This window comes from Clupea harengus, chromosome 23, assembly GCF_900700415.2.
Source record: "Clupea harengus chromosome 23, Ch_v2.0.2, whole genome shotgun sequence".
Taxonomy (NCBI): domain Eukaryota; kingdom Metazoa; phylum Chordata; class Actinopteri; order Clupeiformes; family Clupeidae; genus Clupea; species Clupea harengus.
Window position 1 is genome coordinate 15,255,300 of NC_045174.1, and position 22,648 is coordinate 15,277,947.

The window sequence follows — 22,648 nt, forward strand, 5'->3', positions numbered from 1 at the left end:
TCTGTCTTCACCAAAAAAAGATCACAGTGGGATATTATTCATTTTCTATTTAACACTGAGTACTGGGGTGTTTTCCAGACAAAGATATTTAGTGTAGCAGTATTTGAAATGAAATGAAATGTGAAAAATAGGCTCTGCAAATATTTAGGCACCCTAATAATTTTCATGATTTGAATACCTGTAACTACTCAATACTGAATAATTGCAACACATAATTAGTCTGATTAGCTTGTTAAGCCTTCAATTCCATAGAAAGGTGCATTCAATCATTAGAAAAACTATCTAAGGTAGCCAATTGCAAGATGTGCTTCTCCTTGATTCTCCTCTGAAGAGTGGCAACATGGGGGCCTCAAAACAACTGTCAAATGATCTGAAAACAAAGATGGTCAGTGTTGTGTTGTAACTTCAGTTGATAAATAAAGCAGTTCATATCCAGCCTGTTCATTGCAAATGTGTTTTTTCTTGTTCCTATTGAGTGCGTTTAACAAATATTTTCCTTTTTATGTTGCACTGAAATTAAGTGATTTAGTGTGTTCTTGGTCACATCAACTTGAAAGCTGGACCAAAGTGTTTAATTTCACTCAATTACAATTAGGCTAAATAAAAAGTTAAGTTGTAAGTACAGTCTGGACAGTCTTTTTCTCTCAACGCCTCAATAGGTAGATCTTGCCTGTCAGGAAGGCAGAGTTTGTGATCTTTGGCCAAAAAAGTTTGGTGACCACTGTCTTAGTGTATGATGGAATCTTGGGTTGTTTTTGGAACACACACACACACACACTAGTCTCTCTCAGACAACACACACATACCTGCACAAGTGTTTGGTCTACTACACATTTTTGGAACAGATGCCACTTTAGAAGCTTCTGATGACAACAGAGCTGGTATTACTAATGCAACACTGAAATACCCAAACACACACACACACACACAGACGTCCTTGAAATGATTCCAATATAAACTCTCCACGTACTACTGCCTTTTTCAGTCTCTCACACACACACACACTGTCACCATGACTAACTATTAAGTCAGAGAGTTCTCATCGGGGTGCCCCTGCAGGCTCACATGGGAAACCTGATCTCTAGTTTGAGCTGCCTGCTGAGCAGGCAAAACCAGTAACTCAAACTTCATTGGACAGGTGAAGAAAGAAGTGATAAAAAGTCACTTTCTGCACATTTCACATGAGACTTGTACTGACATGTACAAGGTGTTGGAGCTACGCTTAGTGGTAGGGTACGAGTCAGTACATACTATCAATGTGAAAAATGCTGAAATTGTTTTGTTGCGTCTACATGGCTCAATGTGGACATAACATCAAATGCCGTGCTGGGGAGACAACACAGAGTTAAGATTAAAGAAAAAGATAATTTATTAACTGATTAAATGAAAATACTTACAAAAAGTCAGTAGATGGGCGGCAAGAGAAAGTAAAGCTCAATGTAGTGCAGATCAGCATAGTGTATGTGTAGTGGCAAAATGACAAAAGAGGGAGCTGAGGAAAAGGTCTTGCAGCCCTGTGCAAGCCAAGAAGATCCGAGAAGAGCCGACCTCCAACTCACATCAGGAACTCTTTTTAAATGTCCCTGCCAATCAGCTGCCATCTAGCCACGTTGGCCAGACCAGACGACTCCCCCTGTAGACTGGAGGGAGAGGGACAGCCCAAAGTCTTATTAACCAGGGTTTTAGTGAGGCAGACCCAGCACGGCAAAGCCAGGCATGACAGTTTGCTTTAAACTTAACGGAATAATTCAAATGTAAAATGCTTGTTGAAATGAAATTAGAACAGGTAGTTAGAGATTATTAAAGGGAAATCATTTGAAATAGCCTGTGTAGAACACTACTAATAGGTCAGTTGTGTAAAAACATCACAGTTCATCATTTTCATCATCACAATCATCATCACAATCATCATCACAATCATCATCAGCATCACAATCATCATTTCATCATCATCATCATCATCATCATAATTATTCAGAAACTATCAGCGCGTGATTGGACTGCCAGGTAGTACATAGGTGGGGTGTCATCTACAGACATGGCTAAACTGTAACATGATGCATTTGTTTACATTTGTTTTTTTTGCATTTGTCTTTCAGGGTCAGAATGTTGATTAGAAGGAGGTTGTGTGGATCTGGAATTCCAGACACCATGTCAACAGTGACAAAGCATCCACAGTTATCAAGATTATCTGTGTGCGCACATGTGTGTGTGTTTCTTTACCTGTCTGTGTGACATTTATGGTAACGTGTATGAAGCTGACGAGACACAAAATGTACTTTTTAATAAATCCTTCGGATTGATGTCTCTGTTAATGTCACATTCAGCACAACATATCATCCTTTGTGCGAGAGGGGCAGTAAAATGGTGGCCAGGATCACATGAACATTGTTGGCCAGATGGGCAGAGCATGGGACTGGTAATTGGCAGACTCAAATCTCAATTGGCAGATTCAAATCTCATATTAGTAGTAGTCCTTTTATTGTTACAACACAAGTACACAAGTACCAGCAACATAGCCTGTCGCATAGTAAACTAGCGAAAATGGCAATCCACCCATCCATACATATACACATACATCTGACAAGGGGGTAGACAGGACGGGAAGACAAGGTTGAGGGAAGAATTGCAGCATAACATGAGGAAAGGGAGGAGAGAAAAAAAGGCGACCCCCAGACTATGCTCCTAGAGGAGTACAGTGTGGGAGCAGGAAAAAAACACCTCAGCACATAAGCACATACATTTTACAACATGACAGAACTCAAGACTTGCAACGGGGAGGGGGGATGGGGGATGGAGGTAAGCCAGCGCAAACCAAACTTCTTCTTTGGCTCTCTTTGAAGGCGGTCGCATTTTCTCTCCCTCTCCTCCCTCTGACCTTCCCTGCTTGGCTCCTATCGTCTTGTCTTGTCTTGTCTTGTCCTATACTTGAGAGACTCTCTCTGCACCACTCTTCGAACTAAAAAAACATGGATTTGATCAGTTGGTCTCTCAACGCAATTAACACCATCTTCTCGACGAGAAGCTTGGGTTCGGGGGAACCTGACTGTCCTGCCGGGACATTCGCAGCTGGCTACTCGATGGGCGCGTGGGAGAAGTGGCGAGTCGTGTGCCTGGCAATATTGTATTGTAGGGCATCAAAATCAGAATCAGAAACGTTTTTATGGCCAAGTAGGTTTACACCTACCAGGAATTTTCTATGGTATATTGGTGCAAACAATAAACTAACACAATAAACATATTAAGTGCTTTTACAAACATAGGAAAAACAATATATTAAATATATTAAAACATTTACAGAATATGTTAAAGGGAAAAATGAAAGAGCATGCTATTGGACTGGACCAGGTGTTCTACTAAAAGGGTTCACAAATACGTCAGATCAGCAGACACTACTCCATTGCTTCTAAGGGGGAATTATCATCAATCAATCAATCAATCAATCAATCAAACCTTATTTGTCGCCGCATTTCATACCAGGAGGTAACACAATGCGCCTCACAGAAGGAAACAAATGGGGGGGGGGATTTACAAACACTTGTAAAGAGACACAGATTTCCCAGAGATATAACATAAATGTTACAGTGTGTGATAAGCAAGATCATAGAGGTATGTCTTAAGTGCATGTTTAAAGGTTTCCACCGTTTCAGCCATTCTGAGGTATTCTAGCAGAGTATTCCAAAGGCTGGGGGCATAAAAACTAAAAGCTGCTTTCCCATGTCTCTTTTTCCTGGCTTTTGGAACTGTTAGGAGTTCAGTGCCAGATGACCTCAGGGATCTACTGGGTGTGTCCCTTGAGAACACGTCTGTTATATATTCAGGTGCATGCCTATGGAGTGATTTATAGACTAGTAAAGCAATCTTGAAATCTATTCTGAGACTAACAGGTAACCAGCGCAGTGATTTTAATACTGGTGTGATGTGAGCTCTCCGTCTTGTTTTAGTGAGGACTCGCGCTGCTGGATTCTGTATTTATAGTTGACTAAAGGCTTTTTTTGGTAGACCAGACAAAAGTGAGGTACAGTAGTCTAGCCTGCTCGTGATGAATGCATGCATCAGTCTTTCAGTGTCAGCCTGAGAGAGAAACGGTTGCACCTTAGCAATGTTTCTTAAGTGATAAAAAGATGTTTTAATTATATTTTATGATATGGGTTTCAAAATTGAGATCTGAGTCAAATATGACACCTAGTTTTCTGGCTTGGTGCTTGGTGTTAAGTGTTAGTGTTTTTAAATGTGCAGATAGTTTTTCTCTTTCAGTTTGTTCACCAATGACTAATACCTCTGTTTTATCTTGGTTGAGCTGGAGAAAGTTTTGGTGACATCCCTACCTTTATATCAAAAATGCAATTTACCAAACAATCAATAGAGCTGTAGTTGTTGGGTGTTACAGAAATGTACTGTATAGCTGGGTGTCATCTGCATAGCTATGATGTAGGCTGCTGCTAGGGTTAACCAGTGGTTGTGGTTGAGGTTTATGTGACCTTGGACTACTGGGAGACTTGTGGATCTGGATTGCCAGACATCATGTTAACAGTGACAGAACGTCCACAGTTATCAAGATTATCTGTGCACGCGTGCGCGCGTGCGTGTGTGTGTTTGTTTCCTTACCTGTCTGTGTGTAACATATGACACTTTGATAATATCGTGTATGAAGGCTTTACCTGTCTGTGTGTAACATATCACACTTTGATAGTATTGTGTATGAAGCCTTTACCTTTCTGTGTGTAACATATCACACTTTGATAGTATTGTGTATGAAGCCTTTACCTGTCTGTGTGTAACATATCACACTTTGATAGTATCGTGTATGAAGCCTTTACCTGTCTGTGTGTAACATATCACACTTTGATAGTATCATGTATGGAGGCCTGAGAGAAGGCACAACCCAAGATAACAATTTTTTAATTCCTGATTGTTAATATCCAGGACGACACACTGAACAGGCTACATCTTCATTCAAGGAAGACACCACAGAGACACACAGCTGCTGACATGGCTCTTGGTGAGTCCCTCACTCAGGATGCTCTATTTTAAATAGACTACTGTCAGTATATGTAGGGGATAACAATTAAGTGTGATACTAATAAACAGCATTATGCATAACTTTAGTAAAAACAGGTCTGGGTTTTGTTTGCAAATCTATATCTTTCTATGTTTAACATAATTTTGACATTTGCAAATCTTTCAAAGGATTTACGTTTAATAAATATTCGATTATGTTGAAATATTCAGAGAATGTTTAAGACGTTTATCAGCAAATGTTTGATTGTTGTTTTTACATCAAACTAAAGTTTCCAAAGACTCATATTTGATCTTATATCAGAGTAGAAATAACCAAATATTTGATACGTTCACATAATTGGCTAATCGTCAGAAAAAAATGTAATACATAGGGCCTACAAAATGCAGGAAACTGGTTCAGAATAGTTTGTTTACATTTACATTTACATTTAGTCATTTAGCAGACACTTTTGTCCAAAGCGACGTACAAGGGAAAGAACAGTCAAGCTAAGAGCAATAAAAAACCTGGTGTGACAATAAATACTACTTTACATAAGAATGTAAAGCGCTTTTGTCTCGTATGTATCATGTGCTTTTGCGTGATGTTTCCAAGACATTACTAAGCTTAAGCTTTGCGTCGGGAGGAACAACACGGAGCACCGCACCGACGAGATCAGCGTGAACCGTTTGATGCTGCGACGCGGCCAGCGTTTTCAGCTGACGTTCTTCACCACACGGCAGGTCCGACCGGATACCGACACGGTGCTCCTGACCGTGGAGATTGGTATGTTTATGTGTTAAGATTCAAAGCAATTATGACTTGTTTGAAATATCAGTGTATGGTCTGTCTACATATAGGCCCTATGAGTGTAACTAGAAATCATAGGCTGAAAACTATATAAATATATAACATCTACAATGTCTGGCATGTTCAAGGACCTCTGTAACTTTTAGGGTTCTCTCCAACCTGCTACATATCTTATCATAAGTTAAAAAAGTGTGTATGTATGTAAAAAAAGTACCGGAAATGAGAATTATTCAATCTTGCTTTTCAGGACCCAGCCCCTCAGAGTCAAAGGGTACGCACAGCGTGTTTGGTTTTCCGTGGCATCTAGGTGGGAAGGGGAGATGGAAAGTAGAGCTGGTGGAGAGTTGCTCCTCTTCTTTCACCATGGGAATCACCAGCCCAGCGGACGCCTGTGTGGGCTCCTACAAGCTCTCTATAAGGCTGGGGTCGGAGAATGCTATCCCCCGACAACTCACAAACCTGGTGCTCCTGTTCAACCCCTGGTGTGCAGGTATACACTTCACATTGGGTAGAATAGTAAGGAACATAGTATGTTTATTGTACATATAACACATAATGTAAACAAATGGATGTTTTAGTGAAAACAAAGTTTTAAAAGAGATATAAAAAATATATGTATATATAATATGTATGTGCATAAAGTGTATATATATATATATATATATATACATATATATATGTGTGTGTGTGTGTGTGTGTGTGTGTGTAAAGAGGACTGGGTGTACCTCCCCCAAGAAGCAGAAAGGCAGGAGTATGTGATGGCTGAGCAGGGCATCATCTATACAGGGACACGGCACTACATTGGCGCCAGGGACTGGAACTATGGACAGGTATACATACACCTCATGTCCTTAGGTTTTATGTTAGGTTCAGTCCCCACCACACTCTACGTTGTGTTAATGTGTTTGTGGATGCTGTCTTTGTTTGTCTCAGTTTGAGGAGGATATGGTGGACATCTGCATGAAGCTGCTGGACATGAACCCCAAGTGTTTCAGGGACGCTGCTGAGGACTTCTCTGCCCGCTGCAACCCCATCTATGTAGCGAGGGTTGTCAGTGCTATGGTATGAACAAGATTTTTGTCACACACACTCACACATCCCCAACTACATAGATGAACCCTCTTCATCTACACTGTATTTTAAATTGAACATTTTAGGGAGAATTAAAGAAATGAAGGTTGCTATTTTCCTAATTTAGATTCTGCTGAAAAGGTTGGTTGCCCATGATACACTGAACAATGACTTTTCAAGTCAAACACAAAATCAACTAGGCCTGTCTAATTCAAACACAAAACAAAAAAGTTTTATCATAGGCCAAAAAATGATTTTCCACAGATCAATTCTAACGGTGACAATGGCATACTGGTTGGACTCTGGCAGCCACCGTACTCCGGCGGTGTGGCCCCGACCCATTGGGACGGCAGTGTGGACATCCTGCAGCGTTGGTACACTTCCAACTTCAGCCCCGTGAAGTACGGCCAGTGCTGGGTGTTTGCGGCAGTCATGTGCACAGGTGTGAACCAGAACAGTCGGCTACTCATGAGGATAATTTAGGTAGGGTAGAGAGTTATGGGTAGGCCATTGAGTGGCTTCATAACTCTTTGTCCTAAAGTGTAAATACATGGGGCAGCTTTTTGAGCAATGTTGCCGTCCCGTGCAATCACATGACCGGTTCCTATAGGGTTATGATTGGATGCTTGCGACAAGTTGCCCACTTGCTCAAAACGTTGCCCCATGCTCCTGACTGAGGACAGTCTGTTTAGACTGCAGGAAGGTGGTGGTCACAGGTGCACAGGTGATATCCAGAGCAGTACTCAAGAGGGCAGGCCATAGTGATAGGGTAATAACACCTTACCTCTCTCTCTCATTTTCTAGTTCCACAAGACATTATGGACAGTTGGTATCTATTGGTTCTTACTTGTTTAGCTGTATTTATGTGTGTCTGTTTGTCATTCTCTCTCTCTCTTTCTCTCTCTCTCTGTCTGTATATGTGTGTGTGAGCGTGTGCATGTGTATGTGCTTGTGTGTGTGCGTGTGCATGTGTGTGTGCGTGTATGTTTCAGTTTTGAGGTGTCTGGGAATCCCATGTCGCGTGGTCACCAATTTCCAATCTGCACACGACACTGACAAAAGCCTGACCATTGATAAATACTATTCAGACAATGGACTCCAGCCTAAGGAAAGCCATGATAGTGTTTGGTGAGTGTCTTTACCTGAAAGCAAGTACAATGTATATACGCCCCAAGTTTTCCATGAAACAGAAGAATACTATAGTAGCTAATAAAGGGGAAGATGTGGTACAAACCTTTTTTTAAATCACCCAGTCACCAGCTGAGAGACATTCGATGAAAGACAGCCATTATCTGTGATGTGGCTCACAAGGATACGGTTTTAACTTTTTCAAATCTCATCTCCACCACACACACATTTTTTGCCAAAGTTTCTCTCTGCCTCTTTCAGGAACTTCCACGTGTGGGTAGAGGGATGGATGAAGCGGCCGGACCTCTGTGGGGATTCAACATACGATGGCTGGCAGGTGCTGGACCCCACCCCACAGGAGAAGAGTGCAGGTTTGGCACCCACACGCACACACACAGTCAAAGAGAGAGAGAGAGAGAGAGAAATAGATACAGAAAGACACATGCCCCTTTTGTCTCTTAGGAGTGTTCTGCTGTGGTCCGTGCCCTGTGAAGGCTGTTCTGGAGGGACACACCGACCTGAAGTATGACATTCCGTTCGTCTTCTCTGAAGTCAACGCAGATCAAGTCAACTGGATTGTTCAGTCCAATGACTCAAAGGAAAGACTCCACAGTGACAGCTCTCAGATTGGCCAGAACATCAGCACTAAAGCTGTAGGCGCAGACAGACGAGAGGACATCACAGCCTGCTACAAATACCCAGAGGGTGAGGGGATGTCACCATCTGCCTCAACATCACACACACTGGCTTACATACACCTCACCATCACACACACTGGCTTACACAGACTACTGGCTTCAGCACACTTCACGCATACCATTTCATTCTGTTAACTTGATATAATCTGATTGTAAGTGTCCTGAGAAAAGAACAATGGGCCTCATTCTCGAACATTTTCTGAAGTTTCTTCTGAAATGTTTCTTACGGACTTCGGAAAAATTACGTAAGAAAAAAACCTCCGCCAAATTCATGAACGCTTGAAAATGTGTTCCTACGTAGCAGAAGTGTTCTGAGCTGTGCTCCACCGGAAGAGTTTTCTTAAATTGAAAGCGCGTTCTCGTGCACCTGGATTTGCACACATTCACCCCCCGCCAGCTCCTTATAAGGGCACGCAACCGTAGTGACGTGTGCAGTCAGAATCGCCAGAATCTACACAAAAGCAACTCGTAAACGAGTCATGTCAAAGTGGAAAGCGAGCACTTACAGTAAACGCAGATCTAACTTCACCAGTGCAGAGGTGGAGGTACTGTTGCAGGATGTAGATGTTTTCATTCTATTCCACTATAGCTATATCAACGCGATTGGGTTTAGTGCTTATTTGTTTATTCACTTACATTTGTAGTGTTAATGTAGACCTTTTATTTATTTTCGGACATCACGATGCCTCGTAGAATCATGACTACAAATGTGAAACATAATTGTTAATGATACAAATATTCTCGTATTTATTATTATTATAATTATTTTAATCCGAGGATGTCTGTAGAGTTGATGTGAACGCAATCACCAACGATTTCTCACAAATTCATTAACACTTCTAACACGGAGAGTTTTCTTAAATGCGATTCCTCAAAAAAGGAAGGAAGGAATTAAGGTATCGCATTTGAGAAAACTTTTGCCGATTTACGACTGCTATTTCGCGTTCGGAAAGTCTTTCTGAAGTTCAGAACAAATCCCAGATGAGAAAACTTTCATGAATGCCAAATGTTTTCCTAAATCCAGTTCAGAAGAAATTCATCCTTAAATTCTTCTCAACTGCGTTCGAGAATGAGGCCCATTGTTTATAATGTTAGTGTTGTGTGTAACACGGTGATTTTAGCATAACAAGCTAGCTGGTTAACTTATTTGACAGAAGTTATTAGAAATTATAAGATTGCCCTCTTTACAACTACCACCATGGATAGCTTGCTCATCGATTGTAAGCAAGTAACTACGGCTAACATGTTAAATTAGATCTTCTCGATGATGACAACAGCGCCAGCTTGCTTATTTGACCAGATCATAACGGTCTCAATTTTGGACATGTATCTACCTAACGTCAGCTAGGCCAGCTTGTAGGGAACGTTACCTCATCTGTGAAAAGCAAGCTAACATTGGCCAAGTCAACGCCACAACTTACCTTCGTATCACTGTCACTAGTCTGTGGTTTCCCAAATAAATCAGAGATTCTTAAATATTTTGATCCACCTTCCTCCAGACATCTTTTATTTATCTCCCTGAGCTTTTCAGCTCCACCTTTAGGTTTTGATGCTCTCACTCTCAAAAACGACTTTGTCTGCGAGCAAGTGATGCAAGTTTTGAGTAGGCAAGGCAAGGCAACTTTATTTATTTATGCAACTCAATGTGCTTTACATATACAATAACAGGAAAGACAATAAATTATTAAAATAAATCAAATAAAATGTAGGCTAGAGTGATTGACATTTAATAACACCTAAAACAAAGTTAGACTGACGGTCGAGATTGGATGAGTAAAGAAGATGGAAACCATGGGCCTCATTCTCGAACGCAGTTCAGAAGAATTTACTCCACTAACGATGTTTTAGGGCATTCATGAAAGTTTTCTCATCTGGGATTCGTTCTGAATTTAGACCAGAATTTCAGAACGCGAAATAACAGTCGTAAATGGCCCAGAGTGTTCTTAAATGCAATTCCTCAAAAAAAACACCAGATGCCCCACGGGGCCGCGCCATGTTAGAAGGGCTGAGGGCTGAATGCACACGTCACTACGGTTGCGTGCCCTTATAAGGAGCTGGCGGGGCGTGTTTGTATGCAAATCCAGGTGCACAAGAACGTTCGTTCAATTTAAAAATCCTCATCCTCAATCTGCACAGCTGAGAACACTTTGGCTGTGTAATAACCCACTTTCAGGCAGAGATCTTTTGTTACGTTGGTCTTCCGAAGTCCGTAAGAACACATTTTAGAAGACATCATAAGTGTAAATACAGGTCAGGAGCAGAAGTATAAATCTCAGTCAGTGATTTTTGACTACTGGAAATATTAGAGTAAATTATACGTGTTCTGTGAAGCATAAAATATAGTCGGTGCCGGCGATGTCAGAGGCAGGGCCGGTTGGCGACGGATGCGGGCCGGTATTTTGGACCATCCCAACGCCGTCGGCCCACCGGGGATTCCCCCGGTATCCCTGATGGCCAGTCCGCCCCTGGTCACTGTCACTCTGTCACTGTCAACATTTTGAGCCATTGCCACACAGGGTGCTAGAAAGGTTGTGTGAGGGGTTCAAGAATAAACATAGTTTCAGCTAGCATATGTTCTAGCTACACAAACTGATTGTAGTGTCTCTCCTCCTAGGCTTTCAAAAGGAGAGGCGTGTTTATGAGGAGGCTGTCAGGCGAGGCGAGATGACCAAGTGGTGCGGTGTCCTCCCGGCACCACAGACACCCCAGAAGCCCCCCAAGGTGACACTGGAGATCACAGAGACGGGCCTGGCCATCAACGGGAAGGACCTGGAGCTGTGCCTGTCCCTGTCCAGCAAACACTCGGCTCCGCGAGAGCTCAGCGTGCACCTGATCGCCCAGGCCATGAGGTACACAGGTGTGGCTGACTGCCAGGTGTGCAGCACCGTGGAGAACGTCAGACTGCAGCCCAGGCAAGGTGAGTCTTCAATTACAAGTTACAAAAGTTACGAAAATTGTACATTTTATACACTGGGGTTAAATAAACACACATATGATTCAAAGCACAAATTATTGAACCATTTTCAGCTGACATTTATCTGCAAGTAGATGTATCAATGTCACCTTTGCGAGGGTGTGTGGGTGATAGCACAGGTGGTAGATGCTGATTGCTAAATTGTACACGTTAACATTCAGCTACAATAAGCAAGAAAAACCTGATAGACATCAGAGACAATGGTACTGGGTTAATATATCTTTCTTCAAACAGATATACCCCAGCAATGTGTGAACAGACCATAAGATTCACATCTGGATCCCATTCTCCTTATATGGGACCAAGATGCTGGACAACGACAGTCTGAAGGTCTCTGCTGTGGTGAGGGACAAGCAGCACCCAGGAGAGGTGTACTTCACAGATGAGGACATCACCCTGCAGAGCCTCAAGCTCAACATTGAAGTAGGCCCAGACTCATGGCTCATGGAACACTGTATACGTGAACAAACTGCTCTTTCATTAGTAGTACTTGTGATAGACTTGGGTTGGTTCTGGGTGGACTTGAACGATACTCTGCTTACTTATGCACGCTTTGGCTACAAAAAGCACTTACTGCGCAGAATCTGGCTCCAATTTCCAAATGGTAGTTCTCATTTTCACACCTTTTGGCTTAATTTCTGTGAAGGGCATGATACCATGATGTCCTTGCTTTTTAGTCATGGATCAATACCAGTAAAGTATCGCATGTCAACTGGGCAAGTGTTGTGAAGGTCATAGGCTGGGTTCCCAACTTTTCAGAACACACACATTGCTAAAAATGCAAAATTCAAGTGTGAGGCATTTTTAGTGTTACAAAATGCGTGTCCTCTAAATATGAATCTAAACAGATTGAAATGCTAAATATCAAGCGTGAGGCACTTTAAGTGTTACAAAATGTGTGATCTCTAAATAATCATGTATAAAATACAAAAATTGTGATAGAATTGGGGAAAATATTGTCTAATTCTCTAAACGGTGCCTGGGAGTCTTTTTGTTTTAGTAAGTGCTAGGAGCTTAGATATTTCACATAGGCTATCCTACCTGTCACTGCCCTACAGCATTGTCACCATCTGCTCCTACCATGAGAGTAGCCTGAATACATTTGAAGTTCATGGACTGTTACCTAATACTGTAACCTCCAAGCACTTCTTTAATGTTTTCATGTTTGTGGTTTAGATACAGGAGAGCTGTGAGCAGCACAGTGAGGTGACGGCACTGATCACTTTTCACAACCCTTTGCCTGTCACACTCAAACACTGCTCCATCTCTGTGACGGGCAGCGGGCTGCTGTATGGTGCAACGGAGGTCAGGTAAGCACACACGAAAACACACAAACACACACTGTTGGGCTTATCATTGCACTCACCCACAGAACTTTCCAGCATCTACATCACACACACACACACACATACACACACAGTTGGGCTTGTCATTACCTACCTACCTTCTGTTGTTCTACCTACAGAACAACAGAACTTTCCAGCATCCACTACTTTATGACGGCTTACAAATGTGTGTGTGTAGAGTTCCAGACATCGACCCAGGCGAGCATCTGCGAGTGCCGATGCATTTCAGACCTTACCGAGCCGGCTTGCGGAAGTTGGTGGCAGATTTTGACTGCAGCGCCTTCAGGGACATCAAAGCAAGCTGCACCCTGAACATCAAACCACAGCAGGGCCCTAGATGGTGCGGAGTCCCCGATAATCCATTGTGAGTCACACCTACCCACCCATACAATATGCAGCAATGGCTCACCACTGCGCATATATTTGTATTAGTGCTGTCAAACGATTAAAATATTTAATCGAGATTAATCGCATTAATGTCATAGTTAACTCAAAATGAATCGCGATTAATCGCAAATTTTTATCTATTCTAAATGTCCCTTCATTTATTTATTTTTTCCATCATTTTATCAGAATTTGAATGCCCTTATCAAAATGGAAAAGTGGATTGGCTTGCTTTATGCACATTTTTTATTTTATTGAAAACCAACATTGCCAAACAGGGAGGTACAAAATAAAATTATAAAGTGCACATTTCAGGTAAACAAGGACTCAGCCTATAGTGCAGTTAAACCATGGCTTAATATTTTCTTTTTTTCAAGTTTGCTGGGAACATAGCAGTCAGGCCTCTTATTTCAGAAACAATGAACTTTAACAGTTAGGTTACCAATAAAAGGTAAGCCTACTACTTCTTTGCTTTCAGCCAGCTGCCTGTTGACATTTTCAGACAACAGTGAAGCTTGCTTCTTTTGCACAACACAACTTTTAAAAGTAAACTTTCCATTCAGAAGCTTTTTATCATCCATTTCGCCGTATCGCGCTCAGCATTCACAGTTTGCGAGGCCAAAAAGAACGTTAATAAAAATAAATAAAAAATAACGCCGTTAAAATGGGTTTGCGTTAACGCCATTAATAACGCGTTTAACTGACAGCACTCATTTGTATCAATGTTGGTATCACATATCATATACCATGCCATATCATACCTTACTAAGTAAGGGATAATGTATAATCCGCCGGTGAGTATAGTAAAATAAATCCTAGACGGGAAGGAATTTATTTTCTGATACTGAACAGCGGACTGTATATTATCCCTCGTATTATACAATTCATTGCCAAAACGATAAAAGACACTCCTCCAAAATACCCATTTTTAATTATTTTGTTAACGTTTCGTGCCTTTCGTAAGAAAAAAATTATTCTTCACGCCAATAGAACTTTAAAAGTTTCAGGTGTTGCATAGCGACCCATTACTTGCTGACTTCAAGTTACAATGGCTTTCCGTTACGTTAAGGGAACGGACTACTTGAGGAATGCTATGAAAGATGTGAATTAGAGACACAGAACCCGTTGCCAATGGCAGCGGTCATTCAGGTTTTGCAGCAGTCACTATAAAGAAATATCAGACCTTTGGGGTGGCCCATTCGAATCAGTGGAACTGTTTGCAACATTCTGCATTACATTATGACAACATTACATTATTCATATAATAAAGCATATTAAAATAACATATTGTTGTGATGACTGATCCTTCAGCTACCTGATGGAGACGGTGAGCCACAGCTATGCCCCGCGCATGATGGCGATGACAAGCGATGATGACATAGTCCTAGGATCATCTTGGAATTAAAATGAAGAACGACGCACGACCTCGCGACACACAAGCTTACACCGGCCTAAACTCTGAAGAGGAAGGACATATTTGAGGTGTAGCTGTGTATACATGTACGGCTATGTATATTTAGGTGATCTTTAGCCAGTCCTTAAAGCTTAAAGATTTTTCTTCAAGTCTTGAGCTTGAGCTTGTGTGTGTGTGTGTGTGTGTGTGTGTGTGTGTGTGTGTGTGTGTGTGTGTGTGTGTGTGTGTGCGTAACTTCTCAGTTCTGAGAGCACAAACACAGGTTTTAATATTTGATAGGTTGTCTGTGAAATCACAAAGTTTTGGGATTATTTTGATAACATAGTATATGACATGCTGTCTTTATGTTCCAGTGAATTCTGGGATGTGGGTTTTCTCCATGAGGTGTAAACTGAGGTGTAACTTCTGTAATTTTCAGCTTAATTCAAGTATAAGTGTTTGAGTATAATGGAGCATGTTTTTCTGGTCATTGTTACAAACAGATTCTTTCTGTGTCTGTCTGTGTTTCTACTGTTTCTGTGTCTTTTGATTCTTTTGGTAAATGTGATTTGGGTAATAAACATACACGCAGAGATGGAAGATCTGCCTTTGTTTGATTATTTAATCTGAATTCCTACTACACACACACGCACACACTGAGGCAAGTGTGGATACTGATGCAAGTGTGAGGCAAGTGTGGATACTGATGCAGCCCAGTACCCTCAAACCAGCAATTTCACATTAGAGCAGTACTTGGGCACCGCAGCGATTGGTAATTCAATTCAATTCAGTTCAATTTATTGATTTTTATAGTGGCATTAACATGAGCATTGTCTCAAAGCACTTTAGAGAGCTCAAAGCCTGAATCCGTGAGAGATTAAAACTTCCCAAATAACTTCCCAAGGAAAACAGGTTGTGAAGATAATAAAGAACACTATATTTCAGAGCAGTTAACTACTACTGAGCTGGTCCATGGAGCATCTCATATGATCTCAGCAAGTTGCAAGAGCTACCTCCTGTCCTTTCCTGTAGGTCACGGTCTGTTCTATCCAATCAGAATTGGCTATGCCCAATGGGTTTTTTGTCCCACCTCTTTCTTGTGAAGCTTTTCTAGCCATCCTAGATTTTCCACCATTATCTTTGTTTAGGTCAGTCATATTGACCATTCCTGTGATAATGATGGCCAGCCAGCTAACAATGCTGACTGTTCCTGGGATAATGGTGGCCAGCCAGCTAACAATGCTGACTGTTCCTGGGATAATGGTGGCTTGCCTCTCTCGGTGTAGTTTCTAGAGAAGGCTGCCCTGCCATTATGGCGGCCAGCCATTTTGTTTCTTTTACTTTTGTTTCTTTGAATGTTTCAGCATCAGTATTTCAATAACACAGCGGGTATTTTAAAATACAACACCCGCTATAGCAAGCACAAGCCAACAGGTGCCAGGGAAAACTCCCTTTTAACAGGAAGAAACCTTGAGCAGAACCTAGCCCAGAGTGTGGTGGGGACTGAACCTGCCATAAAAGTATGTATACCTGTCCAAAGTTCCAGTCCCTGGAGCCAATGTAGTGCCGTGTCCCTGTATAGATGATGCCCTGCTCAGCCATCACATACTCCTGCCTTTCTGCCTCTTGGGGGAGGTACACCCATTTTACATTTACATTTACATTTAGTCATTTAGCAGACGCTTTTGTCCAAAGCGACGTACAAGGGAGAGAATATTCAAGCTACGAGCAATAGAACCTGGTGTAACAATAAATAAATACTACTTTACATTAGAAATATAACAAAATGAAATAAAAAGAAAGAAAGAGTGCAGAAGTGTAACTGCTGTAATTGCAAGTTACGCACTAGTCGAAGTGCCAGTTAGGACGGGAAGTGCTCTCTGAAGAGTTGGGTCTTCAAAAGCTTCTTAAAGGTAGAGAGGGACGCCCCTGCTCTGGTAGTGCTGGGCAGCTCATTCCACCAACGTGGAACTACAAATGAGAATAGTCTGGACTGCCGTGCTTGCACAGACGGCAGTGCCAAACGACGCTCACTAGAAGAGCGCAGCATCCTGGGTGTAACATTTGCCCTTACAAGAGCATTTAGGTAGGTGGGAGCAGAACCATCAAGCACTTTGTAGGCAAGCATAAGTGACTTGAACTTAATGCGAGCAGCTACAGGCAGCCAGTGGAGGTCAATGAGTAGCGGGGTGACGTGTGCCCTCTTCGGTTGGTTGAACACCAGACGCGCCGCCGCGTTCTGGATCATTTGTAGTGGTTTCATCACGCAAGCCGGCAGGCCCGTTAGGAGGGCGTTGCAGTAATCAAGGCGTGAATTCACCAAGGTTTGCACCAGCAGCTGGGTGGCATACTGGGTTAGGTACGGCCTGATTTTGCGGATGTTGAATAGCGCAAAGCGGCAGGACCTAGAGACAGAGGCAATGTGGTCCGTGAAAGTCAGTTGGTCATCAATAATGACCCCGAGGTTTCTTGCTGTTTTGGATGGAACAAGAGACAAGGAGTCAATATTGATGCTGATGTTGTGGTGGATGGCCTGTTTGGCTGGAAAGACCATCAGTTCCGTTTTGGCCAGGTTCAGCTGAAGGTGGTGGTTTTTCATCCATGTGGATATATCAGCAAGACAGTCCGAGATCCGCGCCGAGACAGCGGTGTCCTCAGGAGGGAAAGACAGAAACAGTTGAGTATCATCGGCATAGCAATGATAGGAAAAACCATGCGAGCGGATGATAGGGCCCAGCGAAGTGGTGTAAATGGCAAAGAGAAGTGGTCCCATCACCGAGCCTTGGGGCACCCCTGTGGTAAGGTGGTGAGGTACAGACAGCTGACCTTGCCATGACACATTGAACGAGCGCCCAGTCCTCTTTACACACATGCACACACACACACACATATATACTTTATGCACATACATATTATATATACATACTGTATATTTTTAATTTCTCTTTAAAAACTTGATCATCTGTTTTCACTAAAACATCCATTTGTTTACATTATGTGTTATATGTACAATAAACATACTATGTTCCTTACTATTCTACCCAATGTGAAGTGTATACCTGCACACCAGGGGTTGAACAGGAGCACCAGGTTTGTGAGTAGTTGTGGGACAGCATTCTCCGACCCCAGCCTGATAGACAGCTTGTAGGAGCCCACACAGGCGTCCGCTGGGCTGGTGATTCCCATGGTGAAAGAAGAGGAGCAACTCTCCACCAGCTCTACTTTCCATCTCCCCTTCCCACCTAGACGCCACGGAAAACCAAACACGCTGCGCGTACCCTTTGACTCTGAGGGGCTGGGTCCTAAAAAGCAAGATTGAATCATTCTCATTTCCGGTACTTTTTTACATACATACATACTTTTTTTTGATTATAGTAACATACGTAGCAGGTTGGAGAAAAACCAAAAAGGTAACAGAGGTCCTTGAACATGCCAGGCACTGTAGATGTTTTATATTTAGACAACAGAGGTTGAGAGTTTTCAGCCTATGATATCTAGTTACACTCATAGGGCCTCTATGTAGACAGGCCATACACTGATATTTCAAACAAGTCATAATTGCTTTGAAGCTTAACACATAAACATACCGATCTCCACGGTCAGGAGCACCGTGTCGGTATCCGGTCGGACCTGCCGTGTGGTGAAGAACGTCAGCTGAAAGCGCTGGCCGCGTCGCAGCATCAAACGGTTCACGCTGATCTCGTCGGTGCGGTGCTCCGTGTTGTTCCTCCCGACGCAAAGCTTAAGCTTAGTAATGTCTTGGAAACATCACGCAAAAGCACATGATACATACAAGACAAAAGCGCTTTACATTCTTTAAATAAACTATTCTGAACCAGTTTCCTGCATTTTGTAGGCCCTATGTATTTGATTTTTCCCCTGACAATTAGCCAATTATGTGAACGTATCAAATATTTGGTTATTTCTACTCTGATGTTACTCTGAAACTTTAGTTTGATGTAAAAACAACAATCAAACATTTTCTGATTGTGGTAAACATCTTAAACATTCTCTGAATATTTCAATATAATCGAATATTTATTAAACGTAAATCCTTTGAAAGATTGGCTAAATGTCAAAATTGTGTTAAACATAAAAAACTTTTTTAACATTTGCAGACAAAACCCAGACCTGTTTTTATTAAAGTCGTGCATAATGCTGTTTATTATAATCATTAATTTGTTACTCCCTACATATACTGACAGTAGAATAGAGCTTTAAAATATGCTTTAAAGCCTTGGCTGTATTACTGTATATTTATAAGCCTCCTGATGTAGTGAGGGACTCACCAAGCGCCATGTCAGCAGCTGTGTGTCTCTGTGGCGTGTTCCTTGGATGAAGATGTAGCCCGCTCAGTGTGTCTGTGAGTGAGTGAATTTTCACAGACAGCATTTGTGGTTTTAAACTCTATCTCGTCCTGGATATTAACATTCAGGAATTAAAAAATTGTTATCTTGGGTTGTGCCTTCTCTCAGGCCTCTATACACGATACTATCAAAGTGTGATATGTTACACAAAGACAGGTAAAGGATTCACACACGATACTATCTAAGTGTGATATCTCACATACAGACAGGTAAGGAAACACACACACACACACACACACACACACACACACACATGTGTGCGTGCACAGATAATCTTGATAACTGTGGACGCTTTGTCACTGTTAGCATGATGTCTGGCATTCCAGATCCACAAGTCTCCCAGTAGTCCAAGGTCACATCAACCTCAACCACAACCACAACCACTAGTCAACCCTAGCAGCAGCCTACATGATAATTGCCCTAATGCCTTAGAAGCAATGGAGTAGATTTATCTACAAAACCTCTAACACCCATGTCTGCTGATCTGATGTATTTGTGAAACCTTACCGTACAACACCTGGTCCAGTCCGGTCTCAGTCGAAAAACTGTAGGCCTATGACCAACACAAATCCTCGTTGCACAATCTATCTGATTTAAAATAAATATTGGAATATGTTATTGTTATTGAAGACTCAAACGCATGTCTTCTTAAAACAATACCTGTGATAGTGGAGCCTTGCAATAAATGGGGTCATGACATTTCCGTCATATATTTTGTCATATACTGTCATCTGTGTTGGTTTTTTCATTTACTTCAAAAATACAGCAGGTGAGAATTTGATTGGGGAAGTTAAAGTGACATTATGCAACAATTTGACCTTAACTCGCACTTAAAGTAGTTACATTCCTGCACTTTTTATTCCTTATTTAAAGTAGTATTTATTGTTACACTAGGTCTCTATTGCTCGTAGCTTGATTGTTTTCGCCTTTGTACGTCGCTTTGGATAAAAGCTTCTGCTAAATGACCAAATGTAATGTAATGTAACTCTCTGACCTAATGATTAGTCATGGTGACAGACAGTGTGTGTGTGAGCGACTGAAGAAAGGCAGTAGTACGTGGAGAGTTTATATTGGAATCGTTTCAAGGACGTCTGTGTCTGTGTGTGTGTGTGTTTGTGTATTTCAGTGTTGCATTAGTAATACCAGCTCTGTCGTCATCAGAAGCTTCTAAAGTGGCATCTGTTCCAAAAATGTGTAGTAGACCAAACACTTGTGCAGGTATGTGTGTGTTGTCTGAGAGAGACTAGTGTGTGTGTGTGTGTGTGTGTGTGTGTGTGTATGTGTGTGTATTGAGAACAACCTAAGATTCATTCACAAATAGGTGTCAAGATATTAAATATATGTATTAGAACAGGAACATACATTTTTTACATCAAACTTCATAGCCATGGTGTCAGTCTGAGCAAGTTTATTAGAACAGGATTTTATGACACAAAACAAACTATCGTCAGTAGAAAAATCTATTGAACACTTAGATCTGTAAGTTATTTAACACTTAGATGTTGGTGTGAATGTGTGTGTGTGTGTGTGTGTGTGTGTGTGTGTGTGTGTGTGTGTGTGTGTGTGTGTGTGTGTGTGTGTGTGTGTGTGTGTGTGTGTGTGTGTGTGTACATGTGTAAGTGTGTGTGTATGTGTGTGTTGGACAGTGTAAACTGATAGAATCTAATGAGCTATTGAGAATCTAATCAGCTATTTGCTCTTACTGAGACAAACACAGAGTGCATATCCAGGGGTGTGAGTTACAGAGTCAGATGATACAAAATAATGTAAGCACTCAGTTCATATCAACAGGAAAAGGGCAATAAGTGATTCTATCAGCCCCCCATTGCACATTTATGCTCCATAGATGGACCCGTTGAAGGTTGTGCAGGGTGGGCAAACCACCAGGTTGGGTTTGACCTCCACATTACAGCTGCCCTTCAAGTCCCTGAAGGTGTCACAGTCAAAATCTGCCATCAGCTTCCTGGAACCGGCTCGGTAGGGCGTGAAAGGGATCCGAAAACGCACGTGCTGATCAGCCTTAAGCACCGGAATTCTATGTACACACAAATACAAACCTTGTAATTTCCAATCAATAGGTGGGAGATGCAGGTGTTTTTCGTTGAAGTATTTCACTGGGCAGGATATATGACTGAAATAAAATGTCAAAAGCTGCTCAAACACTGTGCTTTCCTGAAGACAAACTGTACTCCATCTCTCTCTCGCCCAGCACATGTCAGCAGTTTACAGAGATGACGGCGGAGGTCATCTTTGACAACCCCATATCCAGCACACTCAGAGATGGCGTCCTTACGCTAACAGGCAGTGGGCTGTTGAGTCATACCGTGGTGGCCAGGTAAAACACACACACACACACACACACACACACACACACACACACACACACACACACACACACAGAGCCCTTTTGAAGAGTTTATGTTGTTTTTAACAGCTCACAAAAGAGCACAGTCTTAGAGAGCAATGAGAGGTAAAATATGCCATCAGGGAACATTCACTCTCTGCCAGTTCAAATGCAAGAGCTCTTTTCAAATGGGATAAGTTCCCCAAAGGACACTTCTTCCTCCACTTGCTCTTCCTCTTAGTTTCTAAGAAGGAGCGTCTGGTGTTTGAGGAAGCCGTGAGGAGAGGAAACGAACACAAGCCCCGCCCTGAGCTGTCACTGAAGCCTACCTAACAGGGTGGGTGTACCGGTGCTCTGGAAAGACCCCAAACTGGAGTTTCTACAGGGGCTTGTTTTGTTTGGGACGTGTGTGTGTGTGCGTGTGCGTGTGCGCGTGCGCGTGCGCGTGCGCGTGCGCGTGCGCGTGCGCGTGCGTGTGCGTGTGCGTGTGCGTGTATATATTGAACCAACATCATATTACCGTAAATCCTCAAATAAAGACCGGGATTCAATTAGAGTAATGGCCGTAATGTGGTTTTAGAGTTCTGGTGCTTAAGTCTGATCAGTGTGTGCGACCTCTGACCCCTTTTCACATCTTACCAAGCCAGTACCAAGAACACACACACACACACACACACACACACACACACACACACACACACACACACACACACACACACACACACACACACACACACACACACACACACACACACACACACACACGCACACACACACACACCAGTACCAAGAAGCTGATGGCAGATTTTGACTGCAGTGCCTTCAGGGACATGAAAGTCAAAGACCAAAAGACCAGAGGTCAAATCCAACCTCCTCAACGGGTCACACACACACACACACACACACACACACACACACACACACACACACACACACACACGCACACACACACACACACACACACAAACATCACAGTTCATCATTAGAATGAGATGAGATAAGACACATCCCAAGGTGACAATTTTTAAATTCCTCCTAAATTCCTTAGGTAGAGTTTAAAAGCACACACGCTATCTGTGAAAATTCAGGCACTCACAGACACACTGAGCAGGCTACATCTTCATCCAAGGAAGA

General features: G+C 42.2%; 1 protein-coding gene across 1 annotated transcript in view; it reads left to right on the plus strand.

Moving 5' to 3' along the window:
- LOC105910510 (protein-glutamine gamma-glutamyltransferase 2-like) overlaps window positions 1–21,847 on the plus strand; it is a 23,974-nt gene extending 2,127 nt beyond the window's left edge. The window contains exons 2-10 of the mRNA XM_042703368.1: window positions 5,615–5,785; window positions 6,057–6,299; window positions 6,521–6,639; window positions 6,743–6,871; window positions 7,145–7,322; window positions 7,873–8,008; window positions 8,270–8,379; window positions 8,471–8,713; window positions 21,756–21,847. Coding sequence (XP_042559302.1) covers window positions 5,615–5,785; window positions 6,057–6,299; window positions 6,521–6,639; window positions 6,743–6,871; window positions 7,145–7,322; window positions 7,873–8,008; window positions 8,270–8,379; window positions 8,471–8,713; window positions 21,756–21,847 — 1,421 coding nt within the window. The remainder of the gene's footprint in view (window positions 1–5,614; window positions 5,786–6,056; window positions 6,300–6,520; window positions 6,640–6,742; window positions 6,872–7,144; window positions 7,323–7,872; window positions 8,009–8,269; window positions 8,380–8,470; window positions 8,714–21,755) is intronic.
- The last annotated feature ends 801 nt before the right edge of the window (window positions 21,848–22,648 follow it).